The following is a 17,107-nucleotide window of genomic DNA, read 5'->3' on the forward strand; positions in this document are numbered from 1 at the left end:
AAGGTTTTTAATTTTAAGTTCAATAAAAAATTTACATAAAATTATACGATGAACAAAACGACATGTCAGGTTACCTTGTATTCCCTGAAACTCTGAAAGGTATATTTTGATCAATTTTCCTCTCAAACAAGTAACAAAGGTAAGTAATTTTGAAAATGAAAAGTCCCATAATTCCACGTTTTCTTCAATAAAGTTGCATTTTGTGTTGAATATAGTACTTTGCGTTTCTGTGCATGGAAGCTGGGGGTAGTAAAATCACGTTAATTTTTCGATATTTCTTGTATTTTCTGGTAGTGTACGTAGAGACAAATAAAGAAGCACGACAGTCAAGCATAGATGTAAATCATATCTGAAACAGGAGGCATGTAATTGTTTTGGTGTACTTGCAAATTATTTACAAAAACAGTCTGCCTAGTACCGCTAAATCTTCATTCGCAACAGCAAATATTGTCTTGACTTGATATTTGCCAGTAGATTATATACATTAATATGCTATGATGATTTCTTATAGCTATATAGTCATGATTATACATGGAGTCGCTCTATATTATGCTTCTTTCTTTAGATATTGGTGTAACTAATTTTGGTAAAGCGTACGGCGAATAGCAATACATTGTACGGCGAATAGGAATGTTTTAAATATCTGGTGTATGGCGAATAGTTCGCAGTATACAGTATTTAATTGAACACCTTGCCTAAATGTGATATATATTTTGTTAAAGCTTAAATAAAACTAACGTTCCCTAATTACTGTAAATCTCCTATAGTGTAAAATGCATGCACCTTATTGTACCTAAGTTGTATAACACCACAGATTACAAGAAACAACAATGCACTCAATACATTTATACAGGTAGGTCAGAGATTAAAAGGTTAGGCCAAAATGGTAGATGTGTGTCTGTTTTTCAGCCCTCCAAATATTAGGGTTGCAAAATATTTTTTTAAAGTACCAATTATAAAACAGTTTCAGACCATAATTTAAAAGTGCCTATTAAAAGTTGATGAAAATAAAGTTAGAATAGACTTTGAAATCTTGAGTAGGAATGAAACAGTCTTTTCTCATTGCCTGTTAATTATAAAGGTATACATATTTAACGCTTTCAGACGTCTGTATTGCCTTTACCACCTACTGTTAACAGAAAACTGTGAATAAATTGAGGATATATCAATTTAACCATCGTGTATTTCTTTGCAAATCTAGGTATCAGTGCAGATTTTCTCTACATCACCCTTACAATCTCTTGTGTAACCTCTCTCCCTTGTATAATAACGTTGTGACAGGGAAAGAGTATGTCACCTTCTGCCTAAGGTCCAACTCTCCACCGCTATTGTCAAGGTCATAGCTAAAGTTCCAACACTCAATTGCTGTTGCCAAGGTCACAGCTAAAGTTCCAACTCTCCACTGCTATTGCCAATGTCACAGCTAAAGCTACAGCTACCATTCTTAACCCCTTCCCTTACGATGACATCATTCAAAAGTGTTATGTTATGGTATGTTACTCCAATGGTATAACAACATAAAAACATAGCTAGGACAAATGCTCGCTCTAAACATTGTTATGTTATAGTATAGCTATTCGCCGTACACCGACGAAGAACCATTTAGTCAATTACATCGTAATGACTACATTTAGACATGACCATTATATGTTTATCCCGGTATCATCTACAGATGTCGGTAACATCCGTTTCATCATTGTATATGTCATACTTTAATAGTTATCTCATCTTCTTACTTTGTAAATGATTTTGTACCGGGACTTTGTAGTCATTTTTAGCTCACCTGGCCCAAAGGGCCAAGTGAGCTTATGTCATGGTGCAGCGTCCGTCCTCCGTCCGACGTCTGGCATCAATATTTTACTTTTAAACAACCTCTTATTAATAACCGCAAGGCCTAGGATGATGATAGTTGGCCAGAAGCAAACTGGGATGAAGGGCTACAAAGTTTGTTAAAATAAATGACCTTCATATATTTTCAAGGTCATGGGGGTCAAATATGTTAAAAACTTAAAAACAACTTCTTCTGAATAACCAAAACGCCCTGGGTGATGATATTTGGCCAGTAGCATGCTGGAATGAAGTGCTACCAAGTTTGTTCAAATTAATGAGCTTAACTTATATTCAAGGTCACAGGGGTCAAATATGTTTGAAACCGTTATACAACTTCTTCTAAATAACCAAAAGGCATTGAGTTATGATATTTGGCAAGAAGCATGCTAGGATGAAGGGCTACCAAGTTTGTTAAAATGGATTACATTCGTCCATATTCAAGGTCCTAGTGGTCAATATTAATATAAATCTTTAAATGACTTGTTCTGTATAACCAAAAGGTCCAGGGTGATGATATTTTGGGAAAGCATGCTGGGAATGAAGACTATAAAATCTGTTCAACCTAATGTCCCTGTTCGACATTCAAGGTCACAGGGGTCAAATAATTAAAAAAAAACATTAAACGACTTCTCAATTAGCAAAAGGCCAAGGGTGTTGATATTTGGCAATTAACAGGCTGGGATGAAGGGCTACCAAGTTTGTTAAAATGAATTACCTTCGTCCATATTCAAGGTCATAGTGGTCAATATTAATTTAAATCTTTAAATGACTTGTTCTGTATAACCAAAAGGTCCAGGGTAATGATATTTTGGGAAAGCATGCTGGGAATGAAGACTATAAAATCTGTTCAACCTAATGTCCCTGTTCGACATTCAAGGTCACAGGCGTCATGTCTAAATCTTTTAATATGTTCTTATGAATCAAACACTGATATTCTGCCTCTAGCTGTATTTTAGTCCACGTTTAAGATTACAAGTGTGAGATTAATACCAGGTGAGCGATGCAGGTCCATTTGGCCCCTTGTTTACCAATATCTTCAAATCGCATGAAATAGTTTACAAATCATCTGCATCACATACATCATTGTTTATTGTAAAACATCCCGTGGCTTGTCTGCGCCTAGCGTCCATGCCCGCTTCGGTATTATCTGTATCCGGTGTCAGTCCTACACAGTGATAATGAACAACAGAAATCCTATCGAAACTTCAGCTTATATTTTTTTTAGCAACAGACACTGATTCTTAAATAGATAAACAGTGACATAACATCCAAAATTTCAAAATGTCATGTATATGACATCACAGTCATCTGTTCCTACCCTGGTAATACAGATATGTAGCAATGATCATAAGAAACTGTCCACTGATCCAATTTTTATACGCCGGTCAAATTTGACGGGAGTATTATGGTATGGCATCGTCCGACCGGCCGGCCGGCGTAAAGTTTTGTTTGTCCGGCAATCTCCTCCTACATTTATGGACCGATCTCTTTGAAACTTGTTAGGCTTTATTATCATGACATGTTGTTGTGTTTCCCTGAAAAGAATTTTGATTTGACAATTGTTGCCAAAGTTATGGCCCTTTGTTTATTTCAGTATTTGATTTTTGTCCGGCGATCTACTCCTACATTTTTCGACCGATTTCTTTGAAACTTGGTAGGCTTCATGATATCAATTTGTGTTAATGAGTTGGAGACTAATCTTTTGATTACTTGTTTTCCTCAAACTGTTAGAAAATTAAAGAAAATCGAACATTGACTTTGTAATGAAAGGTGAGATTTATAGCATGCTAGCTAGCCATTCTTAAGGTGATGTAAATCTTATTTTAATGCAAGTTAATATATAACACTATATGGCATTCGACGGGCGTATATTATTCCGTACTACGCTACTCTTGTTAGCTCACATGGTCCGATGGTAAATTTCGTCCATTTCGTTTTCTTTGCCTTTACGGCAGCATCATGCCAGACAAATTGTGGAAAAGGAAACGTCCTTGACCTTTATTCAAGGTTCAAAGGGGTCAAATTTGTTAAAACACTCAAACAATTTCTTCAATGTCATGTTGAATAGCTGTTTTACCCGTGTTTAAACAGAGTTATTGCCCTCTAAACTTCATTCCATCTGTGACACCCCTTCAGGTGTCGCCCCACTAGTACTTCCCATCTGCAATAATGCTTCCTCTACATAATCCCGGAAATATCTCTCGACCAGTTGGCAAGTAGCTGACGTAGTATCAGTTTTCACTCGCCCACACTTCCACTGAAAGCCACTTAGTTTACAATGAAATGATAACATGCTCATGCGTTATCAGAATGACGTAAACATATTACTTTATGATTCCCTATTACATATTAGCACAATCCGACCGTCACCTTCCATTAGGAGACTCATTTCATATATTTATGCAGTATTTGAAAAAGAAACATTAAAGATATAATTCACCTTGATATCGCTTTAACGTTCACCGTGGTGCCTTGTTAATTTGATTCAGACTTCGGGTCATGAGAAGTGAATGCGTTCACTGATTAGGATATTCTGCAATCATAATATTCTTCCCTTCACCAGGATTACAACAGTCTGACTCCATTGTAAGTCATAATACCAGAATATGGAAAAAGGGCAGTGTAAAATGTAAAAGCAGATCATTACAATGGACGCTGAAAATTACAATTTTATTATTCTAAATATACATTTTGATATTTGAGTATAGCATGTCTTGTTTATGGTTATTTAATTTGAAACTAACTAAACTTCGTTGCTTCGTTTCAAGTATATATATATTTACAATCAGAAAAACATTTCAAAGTCCTTGTGATGGTTAAATATAAAAAAAAACACGACGACACCATATTTGTAGTGTTCTCTTATACAGACCGGGACACAATGCATGGTATTGATGTTGTGTATGTTCGACCACAATCGGTTACCGTGTATCTGGCTTCATATTCTGTTGTTTCCATTAACACGTCAACCAAATGTCTGAGGATGGTTTTTACCAAACAGTTCGTTCTTGATCTCATCAAGATTAAGAAAGTCAAGATCACCAGGAACACAGTTTATACTATTGTTGTCACTACACAGTTTTTCATCAGTGTCCCCAAACTGGTCAAAGTGCAGTTTTATCACAATTCCGGCGACTAAAATGGCTACCAAAACGGACACTAAAATAACTCTGTATGTCAAAGTCCTCTTCCAACTCGGGGATGAATTCGGTAGTTTGTGATAGTCATCGTTTTTGTCGGCGACTTTCGGCTGTTGGTTAGGAATGTCTGAGTTCGACATTGCCGAATAGTCTTGCTTCTCACCAGGCGGTGAGATACACTCGTGATTCGACAGTACACCATAGCATTGTGTTCCTCTAGTGGTGAGCGATTCGTCATCAATTAACCTTGTCTTACTGCCATGAAGTTCACTCATCAAGACAATGGAGGAATCACCTTGACAAAACAAACACATTGTTATTATCATTATCACCTTGACAAAACAAACACATTGTTATTATCATTATCACCTTGACAAAACAAACACATTCTTATTATCATTATCACCTTGACAAAACAAACACATTCTTATTATCATTATCATTAAAGGATATATTATATATTTTGTTTTCATCAGTCCTCGGTAGTGAATAGTGACTTACATCTCATTAACGGAAAAGTATATCTCCACATATCTTACAAAAACAATTATGAGTTTTAAGGGTCATTTTAAAGGTTATTATGCACCCCCCCCCCTTCCCCTCCCTCCTCTTTCAACAGTGGTTAAGACCTAATTGGATTTCAAACTTGTTGGCCCCAAGCATCAGCGATGAGTCCTAGAAGGACGAAACAGCTGTCTGGTGCAGTGTAAATCAGTTTTGGCTTACTCTATCTATTACTAACTGTTAAAGGTGCAATCCCCTGTGTGCGTGTGAAACGTTCACCTTTGACAGTGAAGCATGATATATAGAGAATAATAATGCTTTTTTCCATATCCCATCCAGTATCAACCCGGGACTCCAATATCAGCCCGAGGGCCGAAAGGCCGAGGCCTGATATTGGTCTTGGTGTGTTATGGAAAAAGACATGTTTTATTCTGTTTATTAAATACTTACTCATAAAATACGGAAAGATCTACTTTCTTATGATCTATTTTTCTTTTGAAAAACGAAACATTTCCAAAAGGGGTGTGAAACGGGTTTTGCGGGCTGATACGGAGAGGGCTGATACGGGTTGTGGGGTGTGATACGGCGGGGGTCACGTCAAAACTGTATTGAAACTAAAATCTGCTAATTATATATATAGGTTGTCCGAATTGATAGAAGAGGCGTCACGTTTGTGTTGGTAACCCTCAGATCGTGCCATTCTACCACGATCTCAGCTAGCTGGCAGTTGTTATATTATGAAGATACATGGTTATGCTAGGTAACGGATCAGTATATAAGGACAAAGGTCAGTCGTGCTAAACACCAGATCTCAGAGACTCCGGACAGACAATGAACTCCACCTTATATAATAACTAATCAAAATGAGATACTTAAAGAAGTTAAATTATTTTATGAGTCTTTATATACCAAAGATGGTAATATAGATGATGTTAATTTAGACAACTTTTTACATGACTTTCATGTTCCTAGACTGAATAATATAGAATCTGATAGTTTAGAGGGCATTATAACTCTTAAAGAAGCATCACATACATTAAATAATATGAAAAATGGGAAAAGCCCTGGTTCTGATGGTTTTACGGTTGAATTTTTAAAATGTTTCTGGAAACAGCTGAATAACTTTATAGTGAGATCAATCAATTTTGGTTACCCTAATGGGCAATTGTCAGTTACACAAAGACAGGGAATAATAACATGTATACCTAAAGGGGATAAACCAAGACAGTTTCTAAAAAATTGGCGACCAATTTCTCTTCTGAATATTATATATAAAACTGCATCGGGTTCAACAGCAGGGAGAATAAAAACAGTTTTAAATAGTATAATAAACACAGATCAAAGAGGTTTTATTTCGGGTCGTTATGTTGGGGAGAATACTAGGTTAGTTTATGATGTCATGCAATATACAGATGAAAATAATATACCAGGAATGTTGTTAATTATAGATTTTGAAAAGGCTTTCGACTCAGTGTCCTGGAAATTTATTGAAAAAGTTCTTGATTATTTTAAATTTGGCAATGGCATAAAAAAATGGGTAAAAGTCTTTCATACAAACGCAAAGTCTGCAATAAATCAAGGGGGAAATTTATCATCTTTTTTCGATATTAAAAGAGGTTGCAGGCAAGGGGATCCAATAGCTCCATATATATTCATATTATGCGCTGAAATTTTAGCTGTAAGACTGAGAAATAATAAACATATAAATGGTATTAATATTGACAATTGCCCGCTTTTACTTTCCCAGTATGCTGATGACACTACATTGATTTTAGATGGCACACAAATTTCATTAAAAGAGGCAATTAAAGAATTGAAAAGTTTTGCAAATATTTCTGGACTCAAAATAAACATAGAAAAGACACATGTTATTTGGATAGGTAGTAAAAAATACAGTGATGAAATTCTTTATCCTGAATTGAATTTGCAGTGGGGGGATAGGAAATTTACACTTTTAGGTATTGAGTTTGATGTAGATTTACATAGGATAACAAAATTGAATTACGATAAGAAATTTGTAAAACTCAAAACTTTGATTAAAACCTGGAAAAGAAGATTGTTGACTCCTATTGGTAGGATACATATCATAAAATCATTATTAATTTCACAATTCAACCACCTTTTTATCTCTTTACCAAATCCAGATGATTGTTTTCTTAAAAAATTAAATATAGAGCTTTTTAATTTTCTGTGGAATAGTAAAATAGATAAAGCTAAGAGAGATGTCATTGTTAAAGATTATGTAAAAGGGGGTCTTAAAATGTTACATGTACAGTCGTTTATTGACTCGTTAAAATTAACGTGTGGTAAGGAGGTTATATATGAATTCTGGTAAATGGCAAGTGATCTTAAAATTATATTGTGATAAAAACATTCTGGCAAATTGTGGAACTGATTATATTTCAAAATGTCAAAATAAAACTAAATATCTGTTCTGGATTGATGTATTTAGGGCACGGAGAAAAATTATTGAAAAATATAAGTCCCCTAGCAGTAAGTTCAAAATGCCCATCTGGTATAACAAAAAAAAAATCAATAGAAAATAGAAGTATATTTTACAGGGAATGGTACAATAAAGGAATAATTGTAATTGATGATCTAATCAGAGACAGAAATACCTATGCTTTTTACACATTTCAAGAATTCAAACAGATTTATGATATTAATACAAACTTTTTGCGATACCAGGGTCTAATTACTGCCATTAGAGAGTATATTATACAACAAGATATGTCAAATGTAGAGGTTAACTATCCATTTTTACCAATTAATATAGAAATGTTTTTGAAAAACAAAAAGGGGATAAGAGATTTTTATAGCTTATTTTGTAAAAATGATACTATTTCAACAGGTAAAAAAAAATGGGATGATATATTTCAATTTGATGATGAAGTTTGGAAAAAAATATATATAATGCCATTTAGAATTACGAAAAATACCAAATTACAGTGGTTCCAGTACAGAATTAATCAGCACATTTTGACAACTAATGCATATTTGTTTAAGGCAGGAATAGTAGATAGCCCTTACTGTGAACTGTGTAAACTAGAAATAGAGACAATAGAGCATGTATTATGGGAATGTGACAAAGTACAAAATCTTTTACAAAATTTTGAGTTCTTATTAGATGCATTGATTATTCCATTTGATTATAATAAACAAACATTTCTTTTTGGTTTTTATAACTATAATGGACTTAATAAAAGTGACAATAGTATTATTTTAATAATAAAACAGTATATATACAAGGCAAGATGTCTTAAAGTGCCTTTATCTATACAAGGAATTAAAAGTTCAATTAAAGAACATTACAGTATTCAAAAATATATTGCAAATAGTAAAGACGAAATATATCTCATTAACTTCCAGAATGAGTGAGAAAAATGGAAAAGGCTTATTGATATTTCCTAGACCTACATTTTGCCGATTGTTTATATGTTTGATCTAATTTTAATTTATTTGAAAAAAAAAGAGACAAAATTTAAACATTCAATGTATTATCTTAATTACTTAGCTACTGACACCTATATATTACCAGACTTCTCTCCTTTAAATTGGTTTGTTTAATACTGGTACTTCTCCTCTTGTCTGTCTATCTTTCCGTCTGTCTGTCTGTCTGTCTGTCTTTCTTTCTGTCCATTTACCTATCTTTATTTTCCTCTATTTCTTTGTTTTCTTGTTTCTCTTTTCTGATTTTCCTTCCTTTCTAATATAACATTACAATAAAATAAAATACCACTTACAAAAAGAGCAATATAAATAAGTATGAAAGTATGTGTGAAAGTGGGATTCATTATGTATAATGAAATGTATATGTTACTGTAATGTGAAAAATACTTTGAAAAAATAAAATAAAAAAATAAATTAAAAAAAAAGGAACTCCACCTTCGCTTTGGTTTTCGTAGGCGTCGTTGGTAAGTGTATAATAACGTGATTCAGCTTTGAGAGTTTACAATGCCAATTTTTATTACGTCTTTATTATATAATAATTTGCAATCAACATTGCACAGCTCTACAGTCAGCAATAGCTCACTTAAGTTATATTTTAAGTACGACCGGTCAGTGTTGATAGTTAAACCACTTTTTAGTACAATCATTGATTTAACACGACTTCTATTGTTGTTAATGCAGCCATTAGTTTGAATACAAGAAAAACATTAGTAAAACGTTAATCGTAATAAAGTGATTATCCTGCTGGGATTACACATAACTAATGGCATACTATTTCATTTATATGTAGTTTGGTTCTGCTAGTAGTGGCAACGTGAACTTCAAACTATCCACAAAAAACACAAACCTAACACTAAACCAGCTTTTTTATTTTATTACTAAACAGTTTATTTGCATTTTGGTGACACAAATATAAAAAAAAAAATAACATCAGTTATTGTTCACATTCTCAGTATCATGTAAAATGTGGCAGAACATATATGTTCCATTGAAAATAGAAATCCTGACGGCTCGACGTATATGACATCAAAATGTAACAACTCTGGGTGTTTTAACAATGCTACGAAGAATAACGCCATGAATTCAATATACCTAGTTCATAATTATTGTGAATTATGTAACAAATACCAAAAGAAGATTTTTTGTAAGCTTTGAAATAATGATATTCCAAATATTCGTGTTGTATACGAGGCCTTTTTAGGCGCGAATGCAAATTACTTTCAGACAACTTACTTCTTTTTTATATAGTTCAATGTTCTATTGATATACTCTACCATAGCAATAATCTTGTTTTGAATTCACAATGCCTGTCCTGTCATCTAAAAAAGACCCGACAAATCCATTTATCTCACTCAAATACTTGTATATAATCAACAAGAAAAATATATATCCATAATTATTACACTACAAACCCCAGCAATTTTAAGCTGAAAGGAATGATTTCTATTTGTAATTTAAATGTTTTGCCTAAAATAAGTCGTTTTCTAGAGAAACAATTAAAGCTTTAAGTGACATAAGATAAATGCAGTGCTATTATTCTGTAGCATCATATATTTACATGTTGTATACACAATCTGTTCTCACTTTTCTATGTATATACAACTCACATTTTGCTAAGGATCAGTTTTATTTTTGGGCATATGTGAAAATATATATTTTATTTGGTTTATACTGAGATTATTTTTGAATCAGCATGCAAAAATCATAATAACAGTCGGAAAAAGAGCCACAGCAATTACAGCTTCACAACGTCTGCGCATGCCCTGAATGAGATCGCGTATCTGGTTTTGTGGGATAGCGTTCCACTCAGCTACCAAAGCTGTTTCCATCTCCTGGAGCGTTCTTGGCTGAACATTTCTGGCAGAGCGAGCTGTCTGCAGCATGTCCCACACTTGCTCGATGGGATTTAGATCCGGCGAGCGGGCTGGCCAATCCATTCGTTGAATAGTCTCTTGCTGTAGATACTGCTAAGTCACCCTTGCTCTATGTGGCCTAGCATTATCGTCCATAAGGATGAAGTCAGGGCCGATAGCGCCAGCGTAGGGTCTGACATAGGCATTAAGGATTTCATCGCAGTAAATCAGGTCGTAACGGTACCATTATTGAAGACATGGAGGTCAGTTTTCCCACGAAAGCCTATGCCTCCCCACACCATCAATGAACCTCCGCCATATCGGTCATGTTCCACAACTTTACCTGCCTGGAATCTCTCCCCGTGTTGTCTCCAAACTCTAACGCGCCTGTCGGTGAAGTCGAGACAGAATCTGGACTCGTCAGTAAAAAGGACCGGTTCCCTTTCATGAAGAATCCCATGTGCTGTGAGCTTGGGACCAATCTAATCTGTCCCTAACATGGCGGGCAGTTAAGGAAACTCGTATTGCTGGTCAACGTGACCTTAAACCAGCATCATGAAGACGGTTCCTAACTGTCTGAGTGGCTACCCGGGTACCAGAAGTATTTAGAAGGTCATTTCGTAAAGCTGTAGCAGTCTAAAACCTGTAACGCCGTGCCTGTATGATTAAACATTGGTCTTGGCGCTGTGTTGTAGCCCTAGAACGACTTTCAGCATGACGTCTGGAAGGGTTTTAGTTTGTTTGGAAACGATTCCACATTCTTGCCACCACACTTTGAGACACTCCAAGGTCTGCTGCAACCTGACGTTGAGACATGCTAGCTTGCAGCATCCCGATGCCCCTATTCATTTCACCGTCATTTAACCGTTGTCTGGTTCGTCTTTGTGCCACATTAAAACAAAAACACGCAAAGAATATTCATCAAATTGATTTCCTTAACAATTTGAACAACGCCTTACTTAGCCTTGCTTAGCTTTCGAAAGGGGTGTACACGTGGAAAAGCGTGCACGCGCTTTTATGATTGACTGAACACACCCACACAGGACGATTTGGAAGGCTAACATATTCGCCCAAAACAGTACTTAAGGAAAATATAATATCATTTCTAACATTTTGATTTGTTTCTTCAAAATATAGGTGATCCTTAGCACAATGTGAGTAGTATATAATTGAAATGTATTAAGATATTGACCTCTTGTAACACACCTTGTGTGTCAAGAGTGTAAAACATAAATCTTGAGATCTACACAAAGTGCACACCGTTCACTTAATAATTTTAATGTTTATAAATAAGCATGTGTTTTAATTGATTTTGTGAGCTAACATATCGTAGAGTGGGTGTAAACATTGGTAAATTCTGTTATCACTAAAATATTATTGTTATACTAGAAGGATATGTGCTCTGTTTGTTATGGGGAGAGTTTGTCAAGTGCATGTATATATGAAGATTATTGTTGATTTAACTTTCTAGTGAACTAAAACATACATTATTATTTTGGATATTTTCAGTTTCAGAGGACTTTACTTGGCTATTTTTTCCACTTGATAACCCTTTTTTAACGCCCGTCAAATTTGACGGAAGTATTATGGTATGGGGTTGTCCAGCCGGCCGGCCGGCCGTCCGGCGTTAACTTGTGTTTGTCCGGGAATCTCCTCCTACATTTTTCGACCGATCTCTTTGAAACTTGGTATACAATATAATCATGATATGAAGATGTGTCTTCATTAAAAGAATTTTGATTCGACAATTTTCCCAAAAGTTATTGCCCTTGGTACATTTCAGTACTTGATTTTTTGAGATTTTCTCCTACATTTTTTATAGCATGTCAGCTAACCACTCTTAGAATGATGCAGAGATATCTTATTTCAATGAAAGAAAGTATATAACACTATATTGCATTCGATGGGCGTATATTGTTCCGCCCCGCGGTTCTCTTGTTTAGTTTATTAATGGTAAATGCGTGATCTTTGATTGGTACCTATTGCCACGTTATAAAACAGAATTCAAAACGTTTATAATGCAAACTATATACGAAATGTTCGTTTGGCATACTCTATCGATTAACAAATTTCAAAGGTGCTATCATCTGTATGTGTGTTGCGTTTATCTTTGATTATTAGTCCTTTTTATAAAGGTTTAATATGATTAGCAGTTAGTAGTTGCTTTAATTTAATTCATTTTTGGAATGATCTATTTCTCTTTCAACTCCCCGTAGCGGCCGCTGTGTACGGCGAGGTTTGCATGGTCAAGGGTGAGTGTAAAGAAACTATGTGTGTTAGCGGTATGGTCGAATGTGCGTTCACCAGGATATGCACAACGTTGGTAAGTATACAACATATAGATACATAATTTATACATGTTTGGAGTATTCAAAATGTGTTGATGTCATACCATACAATGCATGTGCACATTATATTTGGGGAATGATTGAGTTACGTTTGACTGTTACCATGATTTAAATACACGACATGATGTCAGACTATTTACTTGATGCTGTGATGTACTAACATTGTTAATTCTTAGGAAAACATTTTTTTTCTTTCTGTTGTTTTTTCTATTTTTTTCTTTCTGTTGTTTTTTTCTTTTTTTTCTGTTTATAATACGTTTTAAATGTGTCATGAAACTGAAAACATCGATACCTTTCCATTGACGGTAAAGTTGAAAGTGCACTAAATATCCTCCTCCTCCCCGCCAGCTGGAATATGTTCAACGCATTTCTGGCTGTTAATGTTGCAAAAGGGGCAACTGTGTCATAACTTTTTTGCATTCTATACAATTACATAACAATGCTTTAATGCCTCAAAATGAAAAGAATTTGGAACAAGTGTTCGGTGAGGTTTCTTTATATACTAGTGCATGTTACATACCGACAACTAACTTTTGATCACTGTGTCAAGCATGTAGTGCCAGGACTGACTGCCAGATGGATTCGATGCAGATGAACTGTGACAACACTTTGAGACATTGTGTGGACGAGACCTGCCGTTGTGAGGGCAAGGAACACAACCATGGACTGTTCACTCACCCTCCTCATGGTGGAGGACATCAATAGAGGTAGGTCGTTTCATCAATTAGACTTGTCACATTAAAAATCATCAACAATTTCTATATATATACATTAAAGTCTTGGTGAGCATAATTTCTAAAAAGATTAAACACAACGTAGTTAAATCAGAAAAAAACCTTTCCCTCATTGTTATCAGGGCGACAACACTACTTCAGACGAAACGTTAAACAGGTGAGGTGGGATTTAATTAGTTATTATTTTTATGTTTTTTTTTTATTCATACTCGTCATAATTATAGATCGTTCATGTTTTTATTAATTCCTTGAATAGTAAAATATGTGTGAAACAGTTGAATACATGAAGTTTACAACTAGCTGAGAAACATCGTGTAAGATTGTTACAACTTTCTCAGTCTATAATGACCCTGTTTTATCTACCGAATATTGGACAGCTTTATTAGTTATGTATAATATCTTTGTTGTATTTATTTCTGTATGATACACTTATGACAAACAACCAAACACCGACACTTCTGATGAACCATGATGCTTTTGTTGTTTTATATCTTTCGTATTATTGGTCGTTTTATAAATAGTGGTTACACAATGAGTGGTTGTTGAGTATGGTATTTATTTCACTCGAGTTAGTTAATTTTCAAAAGTTACAAAAGACACGAGCTTTAGCGAGTGTCTTTCTGTAACTTTTGAAAATTAACTAACGAGAGTGAAATAAATACCATACTCAACAACCACGAGTCGTGTGATCTGTTTCTACCACAATCTCATGATCAGTCGGAAATAACATACACACATGTGTTTGTTGACAAGGCTGGCGTAGTGATATGACCCATATGTAAAAAGTCACTCATTAATAATAAAAAATGACTTCTTTTTTTTTACAAATTTCATAATTGTCAAAATTTATGTTTCGGTAACNTGAATTCTTTTTTTTACAAATTTCATAATTGTCAAAATTTATGTTTCGGTAACAACTTCATGAAAAATATAATAGATGAACGACTTTAAATATTGAGAGTAGCAGTATTGCATTAATTTTTATAAATTAACCACGGACTATATGCGCGTAAGCATATCGTACGAAGTCTGCCTCCCGCCAAGTGATGAAGACGACGTTATCGCTGTCAATGTCCAAAACCATAGGCCTACGTTTCTTCGTGGCGGTTCTATGGTTGACGTTTATAGTGAAAGTTCAGCCATAGTCAGACCCTCCAAATAGCGATAACGGGACGTTGGGAGAACGAAATATTTTCCGACACTGTGACAGATCTTGTTTTGGTTTCACGACCTGGACACGCGACGGTGTGACGTCGAAACGATATCGAGCGTTTGTAGCAATTTTGCCTGAAACTAGTGATCAAATCTTTAAGTACCATCTTCTTTTAATATTGCCATAATAATCCCCTTTTCCGCATAACCTCACAAAGTCACTAACATTTGTCGGATGTTGACAGCAGACGACGTAAACAAAACAGCATGTGGCAAAAAGCGCGTGGAAAAAGTCGTCCTGGTCAAAGATCATCTTCTTGACCAATCAAAACTCTTGAAGGTCATATACCACGTGTGGTATATAACTCATATTTATCTAACAGTCTGCGTGCTTATACAATGATCTGAGAGTGGAATAACACAGCGTTTTGTGGTAGAAGCTTGTTTAGCTATAACTATGTGTACAAATCCTATTGTAACTTGACAATTGTGAACCGTTTACGGCATTAGTCAAAAAGTGGTTCACCAAAAGTACAACTATAGCTGGAAAGATTCGGTGCTGAAGGGGCAAAACAAGGGGATTAAGCATGCACATTTGATGATAAATAGTGTATTATTTAAGTTTTACATTTTTGTAGTAAGTATATCCGTCGGATCCGAAACTCAGTGATCCGCTTCTTGCATATCAAAGATAGTACACTAGCTTAAAGATAGTTGTACATTCGGTTTACGATAAAAATGATTTAAGAGCTCGGTTTTATGATACGCTGTGCATCACAGTAATATTCACATCATGTCATCTTTCTATTTACACAACACGCACCGATTGTCAATCTCAAAACACTGCTCTTCTTATATATGGAATGTCGTCTAAAACACGTTAACAAATAGTTAGACATCCCCAAGATGTTTATTTTATCACATCACTTACACATGATTCTGTATTAACAGGAAATCATTAAATCCATTATAAACGTAAGTTTTGCATTTAATAAACATGAAGCAGCTTCTAAATTGTTTAATATACGAGATTACAAATGCAGTGTCAGACCACTAAAAAGTCTAATCTGAAACAGCTAATTTAAAATTTAACTCCATTTTATTGGCGCTTTAATCTCAATAAACATTCGAAAGGGAAATCCAATCATTTTTAAAATTTATGGAATGAGACACACTCAACATGATGTTTATTATTTTGTTTTATAAGCAAAAATCTATTTCAAGTATATGCAATCCTACATATCTTGGTTATATAAAGAAATATCCCCATTTTTTTTACTTGACTTTTTAATGGAACCTTTGTGAAACGAAAAAAGGAACTTTGTTTACCTTTATGATTATACACGTATACATACAAGTACTTATTCGTCTTTTTGTAAAATGTAGAGCAGTACTCACCTGATGATACAGCCCCTTCTTTATCCACCAACCCTGCTCGAATCTGAGCCTATGAAATGTAAGGTATAGAAATCATATAATGTTCAGTGTATTATTACAGTGCCATAATGAAATAAATGAAATGAAATGAAATACAATATGAATTTTTCATTACTTCAATAGAAATCGTCCAACAAGAACGAGCCAATCGGTTGGGACATATAGAAGATCAACTTAAGTTACAATGTCTAAAATATGTTGTTCATGACACAGTTTGGAACAACATATTGTTGTAGATTTTCTCATTGTCGCAAGGACTTTTTCGTTCTTTGTGTAAAATAAAACATTGAAAATACAAGAACATGTTGTTAAACCAAACTGCTGAGACGGATAGGATACACCCTATTTGTAATTTGATAAATAGAATATTTTCTAGAAGAGTCATTTTCGTATATTTTGATCATAACGCACCTTTATATTACTCAAGTTATCATTAGGTGTTTGTAGTGTTAGAACCAGGCAATGGTCATGTTTTACCTACATTTTCTGCCTCCTTTTTCCAATCAGTACGTAATATCCTGACGAAGTAAATAAATGTCTGTAGGGCACTGCTGACAATGACTCCCCACCACGCACCTTCAACACGACACAGTTAACTAGTATATATTGTATACCACACAAGTGTCAGTCCAATAACTATAGTATATAAATACAGATAG

The 17,107-nt window shown here is 34.7% G+C and overlaps 1 protein-coding gene across 3 annotated transcripts in view; it reads right to left on the bottom strand.

Annotated features, from left to right (window-relative positions):
* Positions 1-4,396: 4,396 nt before the first annotated feature.
* Positions 4,397-17,107, bottom strand: part of LOC110462103 (multidrug and toxin extrusion protein 1-like) — a 56,843-nt gene continuing 44,132 nt past the window's right edge. The window contains exons 16-18 of one of the 3 annotated variants that reach the window (XM_021515933.1): positions 16,930-17,024; positions 16,410-16,458; positions 4,397-5,265 (exon numbers count right to left, since the gene is read on the bottom strand). In XM_021515933.1, coding sequence (XP_021371608.1) covers positions 4,796-5,265; positions 16,410-16,458; positions 16,930-17,024 — 614 coding nt within the window. In that variant the 3' untranslated portion in view covers positions 4,397-4,795. Of the gene's footprint in view, positions 5,266-16,409; positions 16,459-16,925; positions 17,025-17,107 lie in introns of all 3 variants that reach the window. The other 2 variants (XM_021515935.1, XM_021515934.1) reach the window with 2 other exon arrangements.

Source organism: Mizuhopecten yessoensis, unplaced genomic scaffold (assembly GCF_002113885.1).
Source record: "Mizuhopecten yessoensis strain PY_sf001 unplaced genomic scaffold, ASM211388v2 scaffold10747, whole genome shotgun sequence".
Taxonomy (NCBI): Eukaryota; Metazoa; Mollusca; class Bivalvia; order Pectinida; family Pectinidae; genus Mizuhopecten; species Mizuhopecten yessoensis.